This window comes from Rhinatrema bivittatum, chromosome 4, assembly GCF_901001135.1.
Source record: "Rhinatrema bivittatum chromosome 4, aRhiBiv1.1, whole genome shotgun sequence".
Classification (NCBI taxonomy): Eukaryota; Metazoa; Chordata; class Amphibia; order Gymnophiona; family Rhinatrematidae; genus Rhinatrema; species Rhinatrema bivittatum.
In genome coordinates, this window is record NC_042618.1 from 42,258,199 (window position 1) to 42,280,895 (window position 22,697).

General features: G+C 45.2%; 1 protein-coding gene across 4 annotated transcripts in view; it reads left to right on the forward strand.

Annotated features, from left to right (window-relative positions):
• Positions 1 to 22,697, forward strand: part of KLC1 (kinesin light chain 1) — a 102,544-nt gene that overhangs the window by 60,053 nt on the left and 19,794 nt on the right. For 2 of the 4 annotated variants that reach the window (XM_029598034.1, XM_029598035.1), the window contains exons 14-15: positions 4,080 to 4,210; positions 17,749 to 17,815. In XM_029598034.1, the coding sequence (XP_029453894.1) occupies positions 4,080 to 4,210; positions 17,749 to 17,815 (198 nt within the window). Of the gene's footprint in view, positions 1 to 2,720; positions 4,211 to 17,748; positions 17,816 to 22,697 lie in introns of those variants that run through there. The other 2 variants (XM_029598036.1, XM_029598037.1) reach the window with 2 other exon arrangements.

The following is a 22,697-nucleotide window of genomic DNA, read 5'->3' on the forward strand; positions in this document are numbered from 1 at the left end:
CTTTCCCTATAAGAACGGTTACTTTTCCCTGATAGGAGGGCAATTTTTCAAACTGGGTGCGGATAAAAAGCAATTCACACGTGTAAGCTGGCTGAGTGCACAGTGCCTTCCCTCGATACAGCATTCCTGCGGGGGTGACAAGGTTAGGTAGGGAGAGGAGACTGCTGTCTGGAACTTGCTATCCCAGCTCCTCATGCGGTCCATGGGGAACGTACCCTGCACCAGACGCGCTCTTCTCAGCCCGGGGACAGGCCATGTACATTTTTCAGTAAAGGTGCAGCCGCAGCAGGTTTTCAAAGTGAAAATCTTTGCCTATTTTCTCTCTTGAAAATTGGTGTGCGAATGCAGCAGCTACTTTTGTACCCGTGTGGAGCCTCCTAGGTCCCTTTCTCTGTGGAGCACCTGTTGGTTCCTCTCCTTTCTCAGGCCTTGGCGCCAGGACAGTCAATCGGCATCTGTTGTGACTAATTCCTCTCCGTCTCACTGTAGTGTCTGGGGGAACTCCTTGGGGTGGGACTGTGTACTGTACTCCTCCCTTTTTTTATCTGCAGTACATTGCATGCCGCCTTATGTCTCAGATGTTAAAACCTTTTTAACCTGCCACTTGGCCTCTTGCTCTCTCACCTAAAAGCACGCAGGATTTTGGTGGTGTGCAAGGATGTATTGGAAAAGTACTGGACAGTATTTCTGGGTCAATATTTGCATGAAATGCATGTGGTTAAAATAAAGTTTACACAAACTGTTCAATTCCTGGCCCGAGGGATTGAAATCCAAATCTTTGTTTTTCAGCAGGTAAATTGCAGAAATGAGTAAAAAAAAAAAAAAAAAAAAAAAGAACAATTTTAAGACTTTTTTTTCCCTTTTTTTAAAGCTATAAATGTCCAAAATTATAATCGTTAACATTTCCTTTGACTGCTTTTAAGTGGGAATGATCTCTACCTTGTGCAGCGTTAAACTGTGGAGGAAAGCTTCCGATGCCTCCGCCTGTTTTCTGTCTGCTTTTGAACCAGCGGCTCGGACCTCTTGCCTGCCTGGTATCTCTAGGTTTTTCTCCTTTTGTTTGCAGTGCCCGGTTAGGAGTCCTCATTAGTGCTCCGCTAGGGCCATTTTCATTTTGCCAGAGGGATCAGAGGGGGGCACCATTTGTCTGACGAGCCTTCCGAAGTGCAGTAGTCGAAACTGAGCGTTTTTCAGAGCAGTGCTCGTGATTAATCAGAGAAATGTCGTGCCGTGTAGTACTGGCAAGAACATTCCAGTGGAAGGAGCAAGTAGTTACAGAAGGCTTTTGGAATGCTGGACCCATGAGCCATGCCGTGTAAAATCCAAATTTATTATTATAGGAAATCCAAAGCGAGATCCAGGTTTCAAAACCCTTGGAAGCTCTTTGGCTGGCTGCTACTTTGATGCATTTGTTTGTTTGGAAGAGAGGATGAAAAACTTTTTTTTTTTTCCAAAAATATCATTTCTGTTCTGGCATTGGTCATCAGCTGGGTTTGGGTTTTGTTTTTTTTCCCAACTGATGGCAAAGTGCTAGCTTCCTCTCAGAAACGTAGCATCTGCGCTGTGGAATGTTAAAGCTCCCCCAGCAAGGAGCCGAGGTGCGCCCCAGATATTCCCAGCCGCAACGGAGCGTGGCTCTTTGCAGGCTCTACTGCCACAAGAGCACGGACAAACACCTGTCTTTTCATGTTAAGTCTTTTTTTTTTTTTTTTTTTTTTCAAAGGTATTTTGTAATCTGCAGCCTAATTAGCACATTTGATTCCCTTCCCATTGTTCTTTGCTAATGAATTTTTGGCTTGTTCAGTGCAATGATCAGAGCCTGTTTTTGCTTTTGTTTGCCATGTAGAGCTGTAGCTACAGACATTTGATTTTTCTTGCTCTGCAGCTTGTCTTTCTATATGTAGGGCATGGACCGAAGTTACATTTTAAACTGATGCACCACTTAGATTAAAAGAAACTTGGAAAATATCATATTTTTGGTAAACTCCCCCCAAATATTTAATGCCTTTTATTCTTATAATAAAAGAAACCTTTGCTAAAATGTTATATAAAATTAAAAATATCTATTTATTCTAATTTTGCATACATATTAGGAGGAAAATAGTGCAGATGTTGGTCTCTCCTTCCCCCGTATAGATGTAAATGGAACATCTATAATTGAACTAGTTGATCAAGATGTATTTATTTAACTTCCTGGTCAGCGAGTTTGGTTGTGTGTTTCATCATTTGGTTTTGTGTGTTGGCAGTACAGTAGAGCACCATTTATCCAAAACTCAATCAAAAACTGGCATTAGCCGGAAAATTATCCAAAAATGTACTTCCTATAATCCGTTAACCGGGAATGGCTTTGGTCCTGAGCATTGCAGATAAACTGTGCTGTGCTGCACAAACACCAGGACTGTATTCCAGTAGAGCACATGCAATAAAAAGCCTTTTCCGTCTCCTGTTGGTAGAAAGTACAATCTCTAAATTTTTGTAATACATTTTATTCCAGAGCTGCTGTCCCCATTCCCCCCCCACCCCCCCTAAAAGGTGTACAGTGATCCTGTTCATGTTTCAGGAACAAAAATGAGACCCAAAAGAGGGGAAAGAGAGCCATCACCTTAGCTGGGTGACCTAGAAATACTGTAACTAACTGTTCACACCTGCAAACTGTTGAGCCTCTTCCAACAGTTTCACTGGGTTTTTTTTTTCTCTCTCTCTCTCTTTGTGTCTGACAGGCCTAGATGCCTTTTCTGATTCTTGTACTGTCTCCTGCATGACGGGCCTGCACCATCTCCGAGCTTTAACTCCTCTCTCCGGTCCCGACTGCTGTGTCCTTAGCTAGGCCCTTCACCATTCTCGTCAGAACGACCGTGCCCTTCCTTATAAAACTGGTCGTTCCTTCACTGCTGGCGTCTCTCTCTCTCTCCTGAGATTTCTTATTTCTGTACACTTATAGCATTGCCAGAACGTAATCCTCGAGTCCTGCAAAACGTAACTGCTGCTAGTTACTTTGTACTACATAGTTAAGAGTTTGATTGACCTTTAATAACTAGCTGTCCACCATGAAAACAAAAAGGTTAGTTAAAATGATCACCCGAGGTATTGATGATATGGCATGATGGTGAACTTCACTGAGTTAGTACAGCGTAGCTGTAAGGCATGTACTATAAGTACACTGTATTTAGAGACCTTATAATGTGGTTAACACCAATATGGACCTCTGGATGTCTTAAGTATGATTATTCTAAAGTAGCGATGCTGTTTAATCTGTGTGACATTTTGGCAAATGCGCTTTTTCTCCACTAATCTCTTAAGTGTTCAGTGATTTGTGTATTTTTGTCTTTCTAACTTCTAATAAACTCACTTTAACTGATCTGCGTTTGTGTCTGTCTGCTTAGTAGTGCCCTCTCTTCCACAGCCTTTTCCCTTCCCATAGTGGCTGTACAATGTGTTCTGGTTCTCCTTTTACCTCTGGTTATTTGAGTACCTACAAAAAAAAGTGTAGCTTTTGGATGGAGGAACATTAGCCTTTACCACGGATGCCCATGCATCAGAAGCGTGTATGTAATGCCAGACGCTCTTACCCCCGTTGCTGAGGCAAAGTAGAGGGCTCTGGCACCTACAGGATTGAGAGATCCTATTGCTAAAACTGTTTCACAGTGTTGTATAAATGCTTTTTTTTTTTTTTAACAAACTTTATTGAATATGCATGGGGTATACTGGAACTCCAACAGAGTTTTCAAGAGATTCTACCTGTGAGTGCCTTGTTCCCTGTCACACTGCACCTTTGTTAAAATGGGAGAACTGGTAAAGGCCTCCGTGTATGTTCCACCCTCAGAGTGAGGAAGAATGGATTTGTGTGACTGTGCTACTTAGCATAGTTTATAGAACCTGTCATTGAAGTAAGACTTTAATATCATAGCGCTTGCATTGGTAAGTGTGTGTGTGGGGTTTTGAATGTTGCTGGACAGTAATTGATGGTAATGGGGCACAGCGAGACGTTTCCAGGGCAGGCGGAAGCCGTCTCATTCAGATAGGAAAAAGTACTGTTGCCGACCACGCTGCACTCTGATGATGATTCACCTTTTTTTCAGGATGGCGCTGGATCTTTAAAGCGCAGTGGTTCATTTAGCAAACTTCGTGCCTCAATTAGACGCAGCAGCGAGAAGCTGGTTAGAAAACTGAAAGGTGGAAGTTCACGAGACAGTGAACCAAAGAATCCCGGGTAACTATCACTTGCTCGCTGTGCTCGTGCTCTCTCCTAGCCTCAGACACAATGACCGGGGGTATGTGCTGCTGTTGGGAACCTGCCCTGCACCTACGGGAGGACCCCATTGTGCCTTCCTACTTTGCTGAAAGCATTGGTTTGAGAAGTTCATTCGTTTGTTCTGCTTTTGGTTTCATGCCGGGGGTGGGTTTCTGAAAAGGCCCCAAGACCCGCCTGCCGCCATTCACGCTGGAAATGCAATGCACTGCAGAATGGAAACCGTGCGCTCCCTGCTTTCAGGGAAGTCTAAACATTGCATCTAAAGAGGTTAATTTGCTTACCTGCTGTGCATAGAAATAATGATTTTTGCAGCCATTTCAGTCCATTATGGGCTTGTTTGCGTACTAATGGAGCACTTTATAAGAAACTGTTAGCTACAAGAAAAATGGAATGGAGACAAAGTGGTTATTGAAAGAGAAGAGAAAAGAATCCATTACAGAACATTCCTGGAGGGTTTTCACATTCTGTGCTGGTGGGAAGAGCAGACCTCGGGGAGCAGGAGCACTGATAATTACTGCTCTGGTGCTATGAAAGGAGCACTTCAGGCTAGGCCGAGCGGTAGGCTGACTTGCTTCTGAAGCAGCGTACCGTGGTTAAGAAGAGTGATTTTCGGGATAATGCTAGGGCTGTCGTCTAAGCTCTGTGCACCTTGTGCTTTGCCTGTCAGTGTGCGAAGGAGGCAGCAGGGAGCAGAAGGGCAGTCTGGATTGTAACATGTTCCCTCCTCTGTTCTCTGCTGCCGTGGGCATTGCACACAGCACGCATATAACAGAAAGGCGTCTCTGAGAAATAAACCCACCCCCCATCTTATCTCCAACCTTTCCCGCAAGGTGAGGGGCCCCTGGGTATGTGTGCCAGGTTCTGCAGGAGCCCGGGCTCTGTTCCAGGACACTCGCTGAGGAGGCTGGAAAACCCGGGGACAGTTGTAAATGAAAGCTCCTGCTGCCATAGGGCAGCAGTGACTGGGTCCATGGAGCTGGAAGCCCAGAGATCTAGGAAGACAATTCACCTTATTGGGATGTTAATTGTAGCAGCAGTCCAGGGCTGCCCCACTTCAGCTTGGATCAGTAAGTTCCTGGTCTGGCCAGTCCGAATTCAGAAAGGGAATGGGCTGCATGCGCTGACGTAAACCAGAGAGAGCATCCGACTGGGGGGGGGGGGGGGGGGGCATGGCAAACAGCATCTTACGCTCAGCTGGGGGGGGGGGGGGTGCTGAGGGAGACTGAGAGGACCAGTAGACGCGCTGCAGTAAGGGTCCCCGAGTATCGGTGGCTGTCAGGCCTGCGAGCAAGGTGCGTTATTGCACTGTGTGGTTTGAGTGCTGATCCCCCCTGGCTGTGGCTTCTTTCAGTGGGTGCAGTTTATATAAATTAATAAGACAAAACTTGGGCTAATTGGAAGCAGAGGTGTGAGGGAGAGCAGAGGCTTGGGAAGTCCAGTGTCCTCAGCTTCTCGGTTATCTTTGAGAGGACGTCTCACCAGTGAGAACTTTTTTTACTTTTTTGTAGGTCACTTCAGTGGGTTTATTTTTTTTTCAGCTCGCTGGCCCCGTTGATCGATAAGGAAAATGTTTCCTCAATCCCCTGTACATTGTAAAAACAGTCTGTGTTTTATTTCTGGGCATGTCGAGGTTAGGCACTTTAGTGAAAGGCCGTGGGATGTAGAACACTTAGACTTTGCTGCGTTGGAGGGAGAAAAGATGGTTTTTAAAGCTGCAATGCATTCGCATTATTTACACACAAAATGCACACTGCAAGCCAGCTCTGCAGAAACCCTGAAGCTGAGGGTACTAAGTGGTATTTCTGTTACCAATCCACTAGGGTTCTGGAATAGAGCTGTATCAAAGGTTGCTTTTTAGTTACTATTTTATTTTGGGGTTTTTTGCTGTGGTGATAAATGCAACCAGTTGCTGCCACTTCAAATGTTTCAGGTGGTCATCCGCTCACCAGTTGCATTTCTGTAGTTTAGTTGGGAGGCGATGGCACGCAGCACTTGTTTTTAAAGACCTTCTTCATGCTTGCCGCTGCAGCAGTGTGGTGTAACTGAGCACCAAGTCCATGTTCTGGTATTTCTCACGGTCCCAAACATCCCCCTACCCCTCACTGCTGAAGGCTAGGAAACCCAGTTATTGAAGGAACATGGCCAGTTTGGAATTCATGCATGTGGCAAACGTAGCGAAGAATGGGGTGCAGAGTCTTTTTACTAGACTTTGAAATTAACGATTCAGGAAAAAAAAACTCAGGTTACCGTGCAGACTTTAGCACCGAAGAAAATATTTCAAAGATCTTACACTGGAGGGTTCATTGTATTTCTTGGAAAATCGCAAACCCATAAATTACATTCAGGTTTTTTATAGTGTAGTGATGTATAAAATCATAGTAAGATACAGTTTCATAACGCTTGTAGTGCTCTGCACAAACTTTTTTTTTTCTTTTTTAATACATTTTTGAACATTTTAAAAATCAATTGTGTAAAATCCTCTCTGTAGCAGCCCAGAACGCTAGGAATTTAGGTATAGGCTGCTGCCTCTGGCGCCAAATTTTTAGAGGTGCCAGAGGATCACCGCCACTGCCTAAATCCAAGCCTCCAGCTGTGCCAAAGATTAAGAAAATTCGGCAAGGGGTCTTCAGCAGTTCCTTACACGTTGCTGGACCCTGCTTGCACGGGTTTCCATGGTGCCAGGAAGGGCGCCGTGGGGTCCGTCGGCGCACAGGGGCTGCTGGAGATCTCTCCCCTTGCCCACATTGCCTTGTGGCACGTGCCGCCTTAATCTTGCCCTGCATAAACCCCCGTTCCCTGTACGTACCAGGATCAGTCCAGACAGCTGGGTTATGCCTCCCCTCCAGCAGATGGAGTCAGAGAGAAAACTGAAAGCACCCCCTAGATATACTGGTGTGCCACCTGCGATCCTTCAGTATATTCTCTGACTCCAGCAGATTGAGAGGCATAACCTGCGGTCCTGGTCTGGTCAGTTTGTGGTACTGTAAAAAAAAAAAAGAAAAGACGGGAAATTTTGTTAGAGGGACAAGATCATTTGGTATCTTTCTGTTCTCTCTCCTGTCTGTTCGTGTAGCTGTTGTTTCTTGCAGCGCGGTTTCAGCTCAGTGTGGGGCAGGCACATAGGGCTCTGCCCTGTGACAGTTCCCGGGTTAGCTGTCCTTGAGGCTGGGGGAGAGCTTACCGGTGGGCCGGTCACCCTCCCCCTCCGATTCCAGGGGTCCCAACCCTGAAGGGGGTCTCATTTAAAAAAAAAAAAAAGAAAAAGAAAAAAAATAAAGAATTGTAAAAGCCTTTCCTTTCTGCCACTTTGGTTTGTTGAACACGGGCAGTGGATTGGTTTTTCGTTACCCCGGCCTGCCAGAGCCTCTTCGGACCCCGGAGGGGGTGGTTGAGCCACCCGACGAGCTGTGCGGGTGAGACGTTTGCTCACCTCAGTTTTGGCGCCATTCTTTTTTGCTGCTCGTGTTGGTCCTGCGATGCCTCGATCTTCGGCCTGTGTGGCCTGTGCAGGTACGGGGGCGCGACTCTCGCAGGAGGGCCTTTGTCCCCGATGTCTTCCCGGGGACGAGGGACCCTCCCGGGGGCCGAGCGCTGACTGCAGCGATTCGGGGCTGTCTTTTTCGCCGCGGCATCGCGGCGCTTCTGCGAGCCATTTTCCGGCCCCTCCTCCCACGGGGAGCAGTGCGGCGGCCATTTTGAACACGCGGCAGTCGGACCCGGAGGCTTCGGGAGATGATACTTCCCTCCCCCCCTCTCCTAGCGAGCGAAACGCGCGGTCCCCGGCCGATTTGGGTAGCCCTCAGGCCCCTACTCCCTCGGGATCTCTGCAAAAAAATTTAAAAAGGTCGGTTCCTTTTTCTTCTGATTTTGTGCTGCTGATGCACAAAGCCTTTTTGCAGGCTGAAGCCGGTTGGGAGGCAGAGGTCCCTCCTCCCCCTAAGGTTCCTAAACCTTCCGTGCCCCAGGGAAAGCCGAGGGGCGGGGGGGTCCGCAGGGACCAGTGTTCCCCGCCCACGGGGAGAGCTTGAGGACACAGAGGCCGCGGATCCGGCTTTGACTCCCCTGGATCCGCCAGACTTGCTTGCGGCGGACGAACAGTTGCCCGTGGAGGGGGATGACCCCCAGGTCCTGCGTCTATTCGGCAAGGAGGAATTAAGCTCCCTTATTCTTCACGTCCTCCAGGAGCTTGAGCTCACGGCGCCCCCTCAGGACGCTGACACCTCGACGGGGGATATTGCTATGGCGGGGATTAAGGCCCCTCCTCAAACCTTCCCGTTCCATCATAAGGTCTTACAAATTGTTTCCAAGGAGTGGGAGCTGCCCGAGTCTTCTCTGAGGGTCACTCGGGCTATGGAAAAGCTATATCCCTTACCTAAGGATTCTTTGGAACTCCTAAAGACACCGGCGGTGGATTCGGCGGTCACGGCAGTGGTTAAACATACGACTATCCCTGTTACTGGGGGGATAGCCTTGAAAGATCTTCAAGACCGTAAGCTGGAGATCTTGCTGAAGCGTATTTTTGATGTGGCGGCCCTTGGTGTCCGGGCGGCGGCGTGCAGCAGCCTCGTGCAGAGGGCAAACCTGCGATGGGTCCAGCAGTTGCTGACCACGCAGGAGCTTCCTCCGGGGGAGGCTGAGCAGGCCAATTGTGTGGAGGCTGCGGTCGCTTATACCGCGGATGCATTATATGATTTACTGCGTACTTCGGCCCGCATCATGTCCTCGGCTGTTTCGGCTCGGAGGTTACTGTGGCTCCGTCGTTGGGCGGCGGATGCCACCTCAAAGGCGAGATTAGGCTCCTTTCCGTTTAAGGGCAAGTTGCTTTTTGGGGAGGAGTTGGATCAGCTTATTAAGGACCTGGGCGACAACAAGGTGTATAAGTTGCCGGAGGATAAGCCGCGTCAATCACGGACGTTTGGGAATGCTAGGGCTCGTTTTCGGGGTCAACGGCGTTTTCGTGCGGGACGAGGAGGTGCCTTTTCCCAGAGACAACAGGCTACAAGAACCCAGTCTTGGTCTCCTTCCTTTCGGGGCAGGAGGCCTCAACGTGGAGGCTCCTCACAAAGCTTTCCTGCCATTAAGCCCGCGCAATGAAGGTGCGCAGGCCCATTCCTCCGTTCCCGTTATCGGAGGACGGCTGTCCCGGTTTTGGGAGGAATGGGTCAAAATAACTTCGGATCATTGGGTCCTCGACGTGGTCCGGTACGGCTACGAGTTGGATTTTGTACGTCCCCTCCGGGATCTTTTTCTGGTATCGCTGTGCGGTCCGATGGAAAAGAGGCTGGCTATAGCTCAGACGCTCGATCACTTACAGGCTCTGGGGGCGGTGACTCCGGTTCCGCCGGACCAGTTGCGAACAGGTCGGTATTCCATTTATTTTCTGGTTCCCAAAAAGGAGGGTACTTTCCGACCCATCCTGGATCTCAAAGGGATGAACAAGGCCCTGCGAGTGCCTCGCTTTCGGATGGAGACTCTACGGTCTGTTATTGCGGCCGTCCACAAGGGAGAATATTTGGCTTCTTTGGACTTGACGGAGGCTTATCTCCATATCGGTTTCCGAGAGCGTCATCAACGGTTTCTACGCTTCATGGTGCTAGGGTCCCATTACCAGTTCTGTGCCCTCCCTTTTGGTCTGGCCACCGCGCCGTGCGTGTTCACCAAGGTGCTCGTCGTGGTCGCGGCTTCTCTTCGTCAGCAGGGGGTACTTGTGCACCCTTACCTCGACGATTGGCTCATCAGAGCAAAGTCGCACGCGGCTTGCAAACGAGCAGTTTCCCTGGTAGTGAGTCAACTTCAGTCGTTGGGTTGGGTAGTCAACTTCGCGAAAAGCAGACTCGAACCGACTCAACAACTGGAGTTTTTGGGCGCGCGCTTCGATACCTCGGTGGGCAAGGTTTTTCTTCCTCCTCAGCGCATGTTCAATCTCATGGCCCTGGTCCGACGTTTGCTGGATCTCACATCTCCCACGGTGTGGGATCATTTACAGCTTATTGGTCATATGGTATCTACTATGGAGATGGTGCAATGGGCCTTCGCGCATATGCGGCCCTTACAGAGATCTCTGCTTTCTCGATGGGATCCCAGATCAGAGGATTACAGTCTGGAACTCCCTCTACTGGAGGAGGCCCGCTCCAGTTTCGCCTGGTGGCTCAATCCGAACAACCTGCTCCAAGGAGTGACCCTAGAACCCCCATCTTGGCTGGTGGTGACTACGGATGCCAGTCTTTCTGGTTGGGGGGCGGTCTGCCAATCCCGAGCTGTTCAGGGCACCTGGACAGCACGCCAGTCCGTGTGGTCCATCAACCACCTGGAAACCAGGGCGGTGCGTCTAGCCTTGCGTCGCCTCCTTCCCCTGGTAAGCGGCCGGGCAGTACGAATTCTGTCAGACAACGCGACTACAGTGGCGTACATAAATCGGCAGGGAGGCACGAAAAGTCGTGCGGTAGCAATGGAGGCCGCGCTGCTGATGGCCTGGGCGGAACGCCACCTATCGCGGCTAGCGGCCTCCCACATTGCCGGCGTAGACAACGTGCAGGCGGACTACCTCAGTCGACGACATCTGGATCCCGGCGAATGGGAGCTTTCGCCGGAGGCGATGATGCTCATCGTTCGGCGGTGGGGGATTCCACACCTCGATCTTATGGCAACTCGGGCGAATGCGAAGGCGGCGCGGTTTTTCAGTCGAAGAAGAGAGCACGCGTCGGAAGGAGTGGATGCGCTGGTACTGCCGTGGCCCCGTCACATCCTTCTGTACGTGTTTCCACCGTGGCCCCTGGTGGGGAAGGTGTTACGCCGCATAGAGTCCCATCAAGGTCCGGTGATTCTCGTGGCTCCGGAATGGCCACGTCGTCCATGGTTCGCGGATCTCGTCAACCTGGCGGTGGACGGCCCTCTACGGTTAGGTCATCTTCCCAACCTCCTGAGTCAGGGTCCAGTGGTTTTCGAGCTGGCGGATCGATTTTGTCTGGCGGCCTGGCTTATGAGCGGAAACAGTTGAGGAAACGAGGTTACTCGGACGCGGTGGTGTCTACCCTGCTTCGAGCGCGTCGGTCTTCTACTACTCTTGCTTACGCTAGGGTTTGGAAGGTCTTCCATGCTTGGTGCGCCGGTTTGGGTATCACGCCTAAGCGTTCGACGGTTCCTCAGATCCTCATGTTCTTGCAGGAGGGCCTGACAAAAGGGTTGGCGTATAATTCGCTTCATGTCCAGGTGGCGGCTCTGGGATGCTTAAGAGGTCAGTTGGACGGGTCTTCCCTTGCGTGTCATCCAGATGTAGCTCGGTTCTTGCGAGGGGTTAGGAACTTGCGTCCTCCTCTTCGGCTTCCCTGTCCTTCCTGGAACTTGAATTTGGTACTACGTGGTTTGTGTGTGGCTCCGTTTGAGCCTCTACACTCGTCTTCGTTGAAGGATCTGACCCTCAAGACGGTTTTTCTTGTGGCTATTTCCTCGGCTCGGAGAGTGTCGGAGCTTCAGGCTCTTTCTTGCAGGGAACCGTTCTTGCGTATTTCTGATTCGGGTGTTTCCTTGCGAACCGTGCCGTCCTTTTTACCTAAGGTGGTCTCGGCGTTTCATGTCAACCAGACGGTTGAGCTACCCTCCTTCTCGGCGGAGGACTTGCGGTCTCCTCCAGGTAAGGACTTGCGACGTCTGGACGTCCGGCGAGTTCTCCTGCGATATTTGGAGGTTACCAACGAATTTCGAAAGTCGGATCATCTCTTCGTGTTGTGGCATGGGCCCAAGAAGGGGCTGCCGGCATCTAAGGCTACGATTGCACGGTGGTTGAAGGGGGCCATCGCGTCCACATACATTGGCTGCGGTAAATCTGTTCCGGATGGGCTTAAGGCTCATTCGTTGCGTGCTCAGGCGACTTCGTGGGCGGAGAATCGATTGGTCTCTTCCCAAGAGATATGTAGGGCGGCCACTTGGAAATCTTGGCATACCTTTGCCAGGCATTATCGCCTGGATGTCAGGGGTCCGTCCTCACAGTCGTTTGGTAGCAGCGTGCTTCGAGCGGGACTCTTAGGGTCCCACCCCAGTTAAGGCGGCTTGGGTACATCCCAGCTGTCTGGACTGATCCTGGTACGTACAGGGAAAGGAAAATTAGGTTCTTACCTTTGCTAATTTTCGTTCCTGTAGTACCATGGATCAGTCCAGACGCCCGCCCATTTCTTTCTGGGAGTCCGCTCGGCTATTATTCTCTTCTTTCAGGTCTCTACGCCACAGTTGCAGCGTTTCTTCGCTCTACCTTTGTTTTGTGGTTTGTTGCCTATACCATTTGTTGTTCTGTTTGTTTGTCTGTTTTTTCTGAAGGTTACTGTTTGATCTGGCCTCTATGATACGCTACTCTCAGTTGAGTTTGGAAATTTTGGGGGTGGCATTTGTGTTGGTTGGATTCTTTGTTCTGCTTTGATATCTCATATACTGAAGGATCGCAGGTGGCACACCAGTATATCTAGAGGGTGCTTTCAGTTTTCTCTCTGACTCCATCTGCTGGAGGGGAGGCATAACCCAGCTGTCTGGACTGATCCATGGTACTACAGGAACGAAAATTAGCAAAGGTAAGAACCTAATTTTCCTTTTCATAACTTCAGTGGGACTGGTGTGCATTCTCATACAACCCCAGACAGCACGTCCTGGTCCCTTCTGATGGGGCTTGAGCGTGTTGTTTCCTTGGCACACCGGGTACCTCTGGCCATGATGGCCGCACTGTCCAAAACCTGGATGACTGCACTGCAGCGCTACAAGGATTTCTTTTCAACATGGGTGGATGGTAGTGTCCTTTAAAAAAACAAACAAACAAAAAAAAACCCCTTTTTAACAGGGTAAACTGGAGCTAAATATTTTTTTAGAGCATTTGTTCCTGCTAGGTGGTTTTTTGTTTCTGTCAAAGAATTCAAGGACTTGAGAGCTCTTTGAATTGAGGCTGACCTGAATTTCTTTCGTCATAGCTAGTTAATGTTTTCCTTTTTATTTTTTGCTCAATATTCTGCCATTAACGGGTACATTTTAAGCTTCCCTTTTACAATTGCTGATTTCTTTTGGCTGTTTAGCATAATTTCAGAAGTGGGTTTTTTTAAATTTAATTTTGGTGGTAGGAGGGAGAAGCCCATACTTTTTTCATGATAGTTCTGAAGTGAAGTTCTCATTTATAGCTTTTTATTTTATTTTTAATTCACAAACAACACTTGCCAAAAGCGCAGCTTTCCAGGAGAAGGTAGCGTGATAAAGGCCATGGTGGGGGAGGGCATTACAAATAGTCTGTTCAAGCAGTCCAGGATTTTAAGTTTAGAATGAGTATAAAACAAACTTGGTGCAGGAAAAAGAATGGTGCCTCCAGTAACTGAAATTCTAAAATTTGGGGGGAAGTTCCCAGCTAGCTGTGAATGAAAGTTCATGGCTCTAGATCCAATTTGAGCTGGAGGCCCAGAGGAGGAGGAAACTGACAAGTAAATTTTTTTTTTAAAGCACTTTTCAGCTTGGTCTGGACACTCCCTTTAGCATTTGTAAAGGTTTTTTTTTAATTTAACGAACCGGTGCTTTCTACTTATGGACTGAACAGAAAATTACAGTATTTTGATACGCGAAAGTAAGTCGATGAAATTGACAGGCCGAGCTGTATTTTCTCCTCATTTAAACCTTGAAAATCTAGTGAGCACTGTCTTTACTGTAAAGTCCAGAAACCGCAGGAGAGTGTGAATACGATGCAGTTTGGAATTTGCATAGTGAGATTGGATGCTGCCATTCTGTGGCTCCTTCTGCATCTTGTAAAATCCTCTGCCAAATGATAGTAAACCACGGATGTATTTTGTAATCCATTTAGCCCTCAGGGTTATGGAATTAGAAACTCAGAAACTGCACCGGGTTTTCTTCCTTTTTGAAGTTCTCGTGAACCGATATGTAGGATGCAAATGCATCTCAGACAGAGGCAGGCTGATGCACTAACCGACAGAGTTTTGTGGAAAAGAGCTGGTGCAGCAAGATTATTATTATTATTATTTTTTATTTATTTTCTTGAGGTGCTGGCTCATTTAAATATCATGCAAATAGATTGGTGGGGAAGTTTGCATTAATGTCAGTGATTTATTGCAAAAAAAAAATTAGCGTCACTTCACTGAGGTATAATCGAGTTTCACAGAAAATCACACAAAGCAATGGTTTTCTGCTCCATAATTTTGCTACTGTGAAATCGCTAATTGACTTATTTGCATGATTTTTTTTCAGCTCGTTAGCAATTTTACCTCATTTTGGTGAACACTTTACTATCACAGTTACCTGTGGGGAAAATATCAAATTGTGAATTTTTACGTGCAAATCCGATTATGTGCACTATTTTCCATTTTTCCCCACACATAACTGCACTTGTGAAGCCATTCGCATTTTAGTACATCGGTCACCAGCAAAAAAAACCAAAAACCCATTTATTTTCCCTATTTTAAATGTGCTGCTTATTTTTGTCTACGCTTTCTTTAGAGTATTTGAACTCTTCTTTTGATTATTTAACTTGTCTTGCGGCTGGATTAATGGCTGTAAAAATGAGTCCTGTTCACCTCCTTAATCATTGCATAGTGCACAATAGGACTTCAATTAGCAAACCTAAAGAGGACTGCAGAGGAATCTGCATAAAATAGCAGTGTTCATCATAATGAAGAAATGGCTTTATAGATAATCTTGTGCATTTCCCATCTTAACAGTTCAAAGCTCTTTCAGCAAAGGTAAAGAAAGCGAAACGGGTTTGGAGAGTCCTTGTGCTGAAGGGAAGTGTTTTGCTCAAGGTTTTTTTTAGCGCTTTTCATTGGCTTTGTATGGTTGCCTGAGTATTCTCTTTCTGTGATGTTTGGTTGTGAACATTATACATAAATAAATAACACAGATGTGTAAAACTGCATGATTCATTGCTTCCTTGTGTTGCTAACTTTAATTTTGTGTGTGTATTTTGCAGCCTTAGTCATGTAATCATAACATTAACATATTGGGACAGTATGTGTGATTACTTTAACTTCTGTTTTATCAGCTTGTAAAACCCATCTCCTTCCTCATTCTCCGTGAATTAAACTTTGTTAATAGCTACTTAAAAAAAAAAAAATGAAAATGTACAGTCAGTGCTTTAGTAATTAGATTTGGCATGAAGAATACACAGTCATTTAATAAATGAACAGGTTATCTGTTACATGCAACTCCTTTTCCCTAAGAAGTCTGTAATCTTTTTACAATTTAGGTCATAAGATATTAGTCAATTACATGTTCTTTAATACTTCAGACAAGATATAGGGGAAAACAAATTTAAACTCAAGGAAGTATGTCCCACTATTGAATGTTTTAATGACCAAGCACTTAATGAAAATACTGCATTTTGGACAGAAATAAATTGAAAGTAATTTTGTTTACACTGTTAAAATTGTTGCTATATTGAAAACCTTAAGCAGGAATCCCTATTCTAAGAGCATTCAAATAAATATATAGGTCCCAAAGCTGTCCTCCAGCCCACCTCCAACACCTAGATCACCAACAAGCAGCCCAGGTCCTCTTCCCTCCTGCCATCACTTAAGAGTTCTGTGTTTGTATGGCTTATTACCACTTAACTTTAATGGAACCCTACGTGCAAACTTTGAGCTCCTTACACACACATTTTAGGTTAAAATACACAAAATGCGCTTGCATATCACAGCAATGGGATGTCTCCTGGTTTTTGGAGGAAGACTTTATGGCAGTCCTGATGCACTGTCGTACTTGTGCTGGCTGCATAATGTAGAAGCAAGACTACAAACTGCAGAATGTATTGGGGTGAAAATGAAATAACTAGGGCTGGCCAGAAGTCTCCTTCCCAAAACTGCTGAATCACAATCCTAATAACGAGCAAAGTAATCTCTTAAGTACACACACTGTAATGGCAAACAGTAAGCCCACACATTGTTTAGGAAAGATGTCAAGGATGTAGGGTTATACTCGCATATCTTCATCAAAAGTCCCTTATGGTGTTCAAACTGGTGGGGTTTTTTTTTTTTAAAACATGAAAATTTACACAATATAATCTTAGGATAGCACGGTTCAAAAGTTTCTCCTCGGGTAAGGCAGCGTTTTATGTGCAGAAATATTGCCTACCTTCTCTGCGTGGAAAAGTACTCGAGAGAGAGGGAGGCATTCGTGGGTGGGGAGTCGGGTAGGAGTTAGCGCTCGCACATAATTTCACTGGAAAGTTCCGGCACAATTAGCGGGTGCCAGTTGGTGCACCTGCTTTCTCCCCCAATTTTTCCAAAGGGAAAAACTTTCCTGCAGTCTGAGAGTAAAAAGTCCCTGCAGACTTTTCACTTCTTTGCCCAGTTTGAAGCTGCCCTCTAAAACGCTGCTGGGTTCAAAGGCAAGCGTTGACCTTTATTACAAAGTAAAGAGGTACATTTTGAGTCCAAACAATCCAGCTATCTTAGACTGCAGGGGAATAGTTTTCACTAAATTAAATGATTTAGGAAGGCTTTTCCTCTGGTTTTAATGATCTCATAGTTCATCACCTTCTCTGCATAAAATATATTTTACAATAACACTTAGGAAGCTAAAGCCCAGTTTGATTATTGCTTAAATATAATGTAGAGTCCTGGCCAGGATAAAGAGACCCTCTAAAAGGAGCACTTCAGTATTGTGGCTGCATGATACGTATCACAGCGACTTGCTTGACAAGAGAACTGATATTAGAATGACCTTGCAAAGGTCCTTCACAGCACAGTTACTAAAACTGGATCCAGTGAAAGGAAAATCACATTCGTGGTGACTGTCAAAACTTGCTGTGTTAAATCTTCATAAATTCGGTAATAAATTTAGTCTTGGTTTTTAGCAGTTAATAAGTTTCTTTCAACTGTGACACACACTAATTGGTTCATCATGAGAATGTTTCCTGTAAGATTGTGCCAAAAGAATGTTCTAGCCTGTTGGTTAGATTACAAATTAAAGTTTGCTTGTTTAAGAAATCCATTTGTAACATGGTTTAAATGCAAGAGATACTGGTTCACAAATAGTTTTTGACATAAAAAGGTGCATTTAATTGCTATTTATGGATTTTATACCAAATAAAATTCAAACGGGCCTAGCATTAAAGAAATTTTCTGTGCAGGTTTCTCTCTGCTTATTCCCTGATTTACTGTAGCAATAAAGAAACTTAATTGTTACAGCCTAGATTAAAAGAAAATGTGATTAGATATGCACAATGGCAAACTGCTCCCATTTATCTGGGCATTAGCCTGCAGTTAGGGTTTATCTGATCGTGATTGCTAATTATAATATACCCCAAGAACTAGGAGCATTCTTAATGTGATAGTGTTTTCTCATCCATCTTATTGAAATAAAGTAGTAGATCCACAGAAACTTATAAAGCAATCTTGGTACTGGTTGCTGGTTTTGGGAGATCTGCTAGCAGTTTGCATTAATCTTGTACATGTGTGTGTTTAGCAGTCCTAGTTCTCAGTGATTCTCATTGGTTTATCCTTGCATGTTCACTGTCCTGGTTGCAGCATGAAGCGTGCCAGTTCTCTGAATGTTCTTAACATGGGTGGCAAGGCTACTGAAGATCACTTTCAAGTAAGAAGCCCTATAATATTCTTACACAAGTAGATAGAATTAGTGTGTTCTGGGCTGAAGATTCCAAGAACTGCATACCAGAATATGAGCTGAGTGAACAAAATGCAGACAAAAAAAATGTGTGTGAAATGTGATGCCACTATTCTTACAAGACATCTTTTTGTAATTGTACTTCAAAGGTACACAGAGTAAGAACTGCCCTTGACATACTGTCTCCTGCCAGTCTAGATAAATGTGATGACTTTGTGAAACACTGAAATATATACATACACAGTAAATATTTAAAAAATATATGCATTTGATCTAAATCCAATTAGAAATTTTTTTTTGTTTTCTCAAAAGCTGGCAAGCTAGACTTCTGATGAACATTTTCTGTAATTTGGCTAATCTTAGTCCCAAGCCTCTTCTGCATATTTTAACCCACTAAAGGAAAGACTTGACTTGCTAAATGCTTACCAGCATTTACTTAATGTTATGGTGTAAATTCTTATTTGTAAAATCAATATACACCCATGCAAGGAATAATCTACCTTCCTTCAGCAGCATCTGTTTGTTCTGAAGTTCTTGGGCTTGTAGAGGTGCGGTATTCCTGCCTGCCCAGAAGGAAGTGGTGGCTCCTTGAAAGAGTAAGCTTTGTAGTGCCACAAATGTAAAAAATGATGGGAGGAAATATCCTGTTAAAATCTTGTTTTCATTAGAATGGTATATAATGTTATACTGTACTAATATATCTCCAGGGAGTCCTTTCAGTCTCTGCAGATCTTTTGCTCAGGTTCAAAATAATTACTTGAAAACCAATCAGATAGCTGGATAGAGATGAGGGTGCGGAGTCCCAGGCGAATCAGCTGCAGTGGGGCCCTGGAATGCTGGCTGCCAGGATGGGGGATGGGGGCTACCATGGCGATGTGGTGCCCTCCAAAGTGCAGGGTCCAGGGAGGCCATCTATGGTTAGGCTTCCCCTACCCCTGAATAGCCCTAGTAGAGACCATGTGGCCGATCTCCAAAAAAAATATATGACAGATAACTTATCTGGTTAAATTTAGCCAGATAATTTATCCTGGGTATTCAGCCGGATAAACATCCTGCTAAGGTTTAAAGTTAGCTGGATAACTTTAATCCTAACCAGCTATCTTTTTGAATATCGCCAGTTAGGTTTAAACCTATGTAGTCTCATGGCTGGATAACTTAAGCCAGCATGGCTGGTTAAGTGGCGATACAAGTTTAAAAAATAAATAAATAGTAATTACCTTGCAAGCCTAGTGGCTTGATTGACAGCTCCCATCCACCCAAGTTGTAAGCCATGGGCCCTACAGGGCCAAGCCACCTTCCCCCCGCTCCCTGGCTCCACATAATTTTCCAAGAATGACCTCTCTTCTACCTGCCTCCTTCCCTACCAGTGATTCCAGCTAGCACTTTGTGTTGCTATGTCAGGTGACATAGCAACTTGCTGGTCATGATCATGACAGAAGACTGAGACAGCCAAAGGTACCAGTGGGACTGGGTTGTGGTAGGAAAAGGAGGGAGGTGGGCAGAGGGGGGTCATTCTTGGAAAATTACAAAGAGAAGGGGGGAGGCCAGCCTCTGACCCTTATCACTACTATTTTCTAAATGCTATCAGAGGGCCTTAGGTGTAGGAGAGGCTTGGCCTTGAAGGGCCCATGGCTGACAGTTTGGGTAGGAGGCTGTCAGTCAGGCTGTTTGGCTCATGAGGTGGTAGTACCTTTTTTTTTTTTTTTAAACTCTATCACAACTTCCTCAGTCAGTGAGTAGGGCTGAAGTAGCCATGACATGGGCTAAAGTCATCCAGTGGCAATGAATAGACCTGTCTCTTAGCTAGTAGAGCTTTTGCTGTACATAGGATTTGTGGGAATTCTCATGCAGGTGTTGTCTCGTGAGCACCGGCACAGACATGTACCTCTCTCTCCCCAATGGTTTTATTCCTGTGAAAATTTTTACATATTTTTCAAAAAAATTACCTCATTGCCCCAGTAGCCTCCAAACATCACTTTTCAGTGCTATGCTCTTTAAAAAAATAAATACATACATGGATGAAACTTTTCCTCGCAATGTCCAGAAAACAAGCCACATTGGGTGAATTCAAAGATTGCATTTGCAGTAGGAGAATGTTCATAACTGGACATGACTTGTGCTACCAGTGCCTGGGAACATACCATGACTAGGCCTACTGCTGCAACTGTGGATGGATGTGTCGTTCGCCCCCCCCCCCCCTACCCAAAGATTAAGAGCTTGGAAAATGGAGGAATGACGTAAGACTCTCAGAAGCTACAGTCTGTTCTCTTCCTGAAGTGTAGCCTCATCTGTCTCCCTGGGAATGGAATTGAGCAGGAACTTTAGATATTTTCCCCATTGGTGGAACAGGCCAGATCCTCATGGTTGAGTAGTCAGAAGTGGCATGCATCAAAGAAAGACACCACTCTGCAGAAATGCCGAAGCAGCTGACATCAAAGAAGCACAGAGTTTGGCTGCATCAGAGCCATTGACACATACCTTTTCGACACATTTACATTTATTTGAATTTCTGGATCACCCAACACAAAAGGCCTAGGCGTTGAACATTTTTACATACATAATCATAAAGTAAAATAAAACATGCATTAAATGATTATAAAAACAAAACTAAACAGCACATAGCAAAACTGAAATCAAATAAAACCAATAAAAACAAATTAATATAACTCAGTAATAAAACAAATAAAATACATTTCAGAATTAAAAGAAAAAAGTTAACAAAATGAGCCAACTTAAAGAAAGGTCTTAATTTCTTTTCTAAAATTCTTAAGTGAGTCACTGTCTGAGGTCAATGGGAAGTGAATTCCAAAATATTGGTCGCGGGTAGTATGGAGTCGAGCAAGACGGGGAGATGGAATATCCAATAACCCCCTTTGGGATGAGCCCAGGATTGATAAAATTTAAAAATTGCGTTGACCCAACTGCAAGAGTGATCATTCAGAAGCTTAAAGACTAGCATTCCTACTTTGTACTTTATCCTCTCTTTGATTGGTAGCCAATCCAACTCTGCTAGACTTGGAGTAATATGATCACACCTCCTTAGGCCAGAAATGAGTCTAGCAGCTGAGTTTAAAAGTAGCTGTAGGGAACGAAGAAAGGAAGAAGGAATTCCCAAATAAAGACTATTACAATAGTCGATAATTGAGAAGATGGAAGCTTGAAAAACTGTATGGAAATCTGGGGGATGAAGGTTTTTTTTTTTGTTGTTTTTTTTTAGGCCTGAGTACTCTGAGTCTATAGAATCCCTGAGAAATGACATGTTTCATTTGGGGGTGTTGTCCAAAACTACGCCAAAACTTCTTGACACATCGAGCCCAGGAGCATTGATCCTCTATACCTTCGGCTATTGAAACAATCCATTCATCAACGCAGAGCTTCCCACACAGCTGTTTGCGGGCTTATTGAGTATTAATGGGCAGAAGGGGATTTGATATTTATTTATTTTTAATTTTTATATACCGAGGTTCTTGTATCAGATACAAATCACTCCGGTTTACATAAAACAGTGAGATGCCCAAAAGGGAGGGGCTTTACATATAACTATAAAACAAAGTACAAATTGAACATGGCATAGAAATAGTTACAAGAAAAAGAAAAACTTTTGAACTCAATATCATATTATAGTAACAAAACAATGGGTATCATAGTTTTGAAAAATAAAAATAAGTAAAAGTAAAACAAAGCACAGTATGTACAATAAAGTATATACATAGTATCTTAATAGGGAACAAGGGGACAGGTTGATGTTGATTGATTACTGAATATATATTACGCGAGGACAATTACACCAGCAAAGTTAATGGAGCAGGCACTATGCCTGGAGACCCCAGATTTTATTTGCTTTCTGGAACCCCTTACATCTAATCAGCCTCAATCCAAATTCTGCAGAGCCCGGAAGATGTTTAAGATTGCATACTAGTGTCAGAAGATGTTCCACCACCCATACCAGGACAGTGGGCACGTCAGCCCCTTGACCAAGAGTCAGAGTTGAAGTATTTCTTCACCTCTTTGGTGGCTAAGGATAAGGAAGGTACCTTCCAACCTCTCCTATGACAGAGACTCCCAATATCACCAGTACATACTAATACTCCAGTATTACCTCCACAGGGTGGTTCTAGCCCATGGCATTCCCTTGAAGCAAAGTCCAGCCAGTCAAAGGATGTCCACCAGGGGTATGCCCCTCTGAGGTGACCAAAGATGATTCAGTTGTCGTCATTGGTATCCTGGGTTAGTGTTCCCTCATCACCAGTCTCTGAGGGATTGACAGATATCCCTTTTGACCCCTTACCAGAGCCTCCAGAACATTCATCTCCACCAGAATATCTTTCCTACTTCAGATTTCTGACAAGTTGGGAGAGCACTCAAAAGTGGACATGCATAAAGACAGATCCATGTGCTAAGGTCTTTGGTCTTCTCCAAATTCTGTACACACTGGCAGAGCCGGTGCCTATCCCGGTCCAAGGGATCCAATGAGAATGTAGGAAAATCTCATTTCCTGCACTCCAATTTTAAGGAAACTAGATGTCTGATATAGGGTGCAAAAATTCCCAGGTTTTGGGATAGTGCAATTACCCCATCAATCAGTTATAGAATCCAGCTCTAAAAAGTGCAAAGATGATGAAAATATACTCCACCAGGGAAGAATACCAAGGTACTGGACAATTTCAATAAGGTGTTTCAAAGCCCCATGCATAACACACGAATCTCAGCTCACCAGTTTTATGTGGTTGAATATTTGTGACTATATATAGAAGTTAAAGCCTTTCCTTCCACCAGATGACAGAATTACATACTCTCAACTACTCTTAGATATGGAAGTGTGTGTATGCCATCTTATCCAAACTATCTGCGA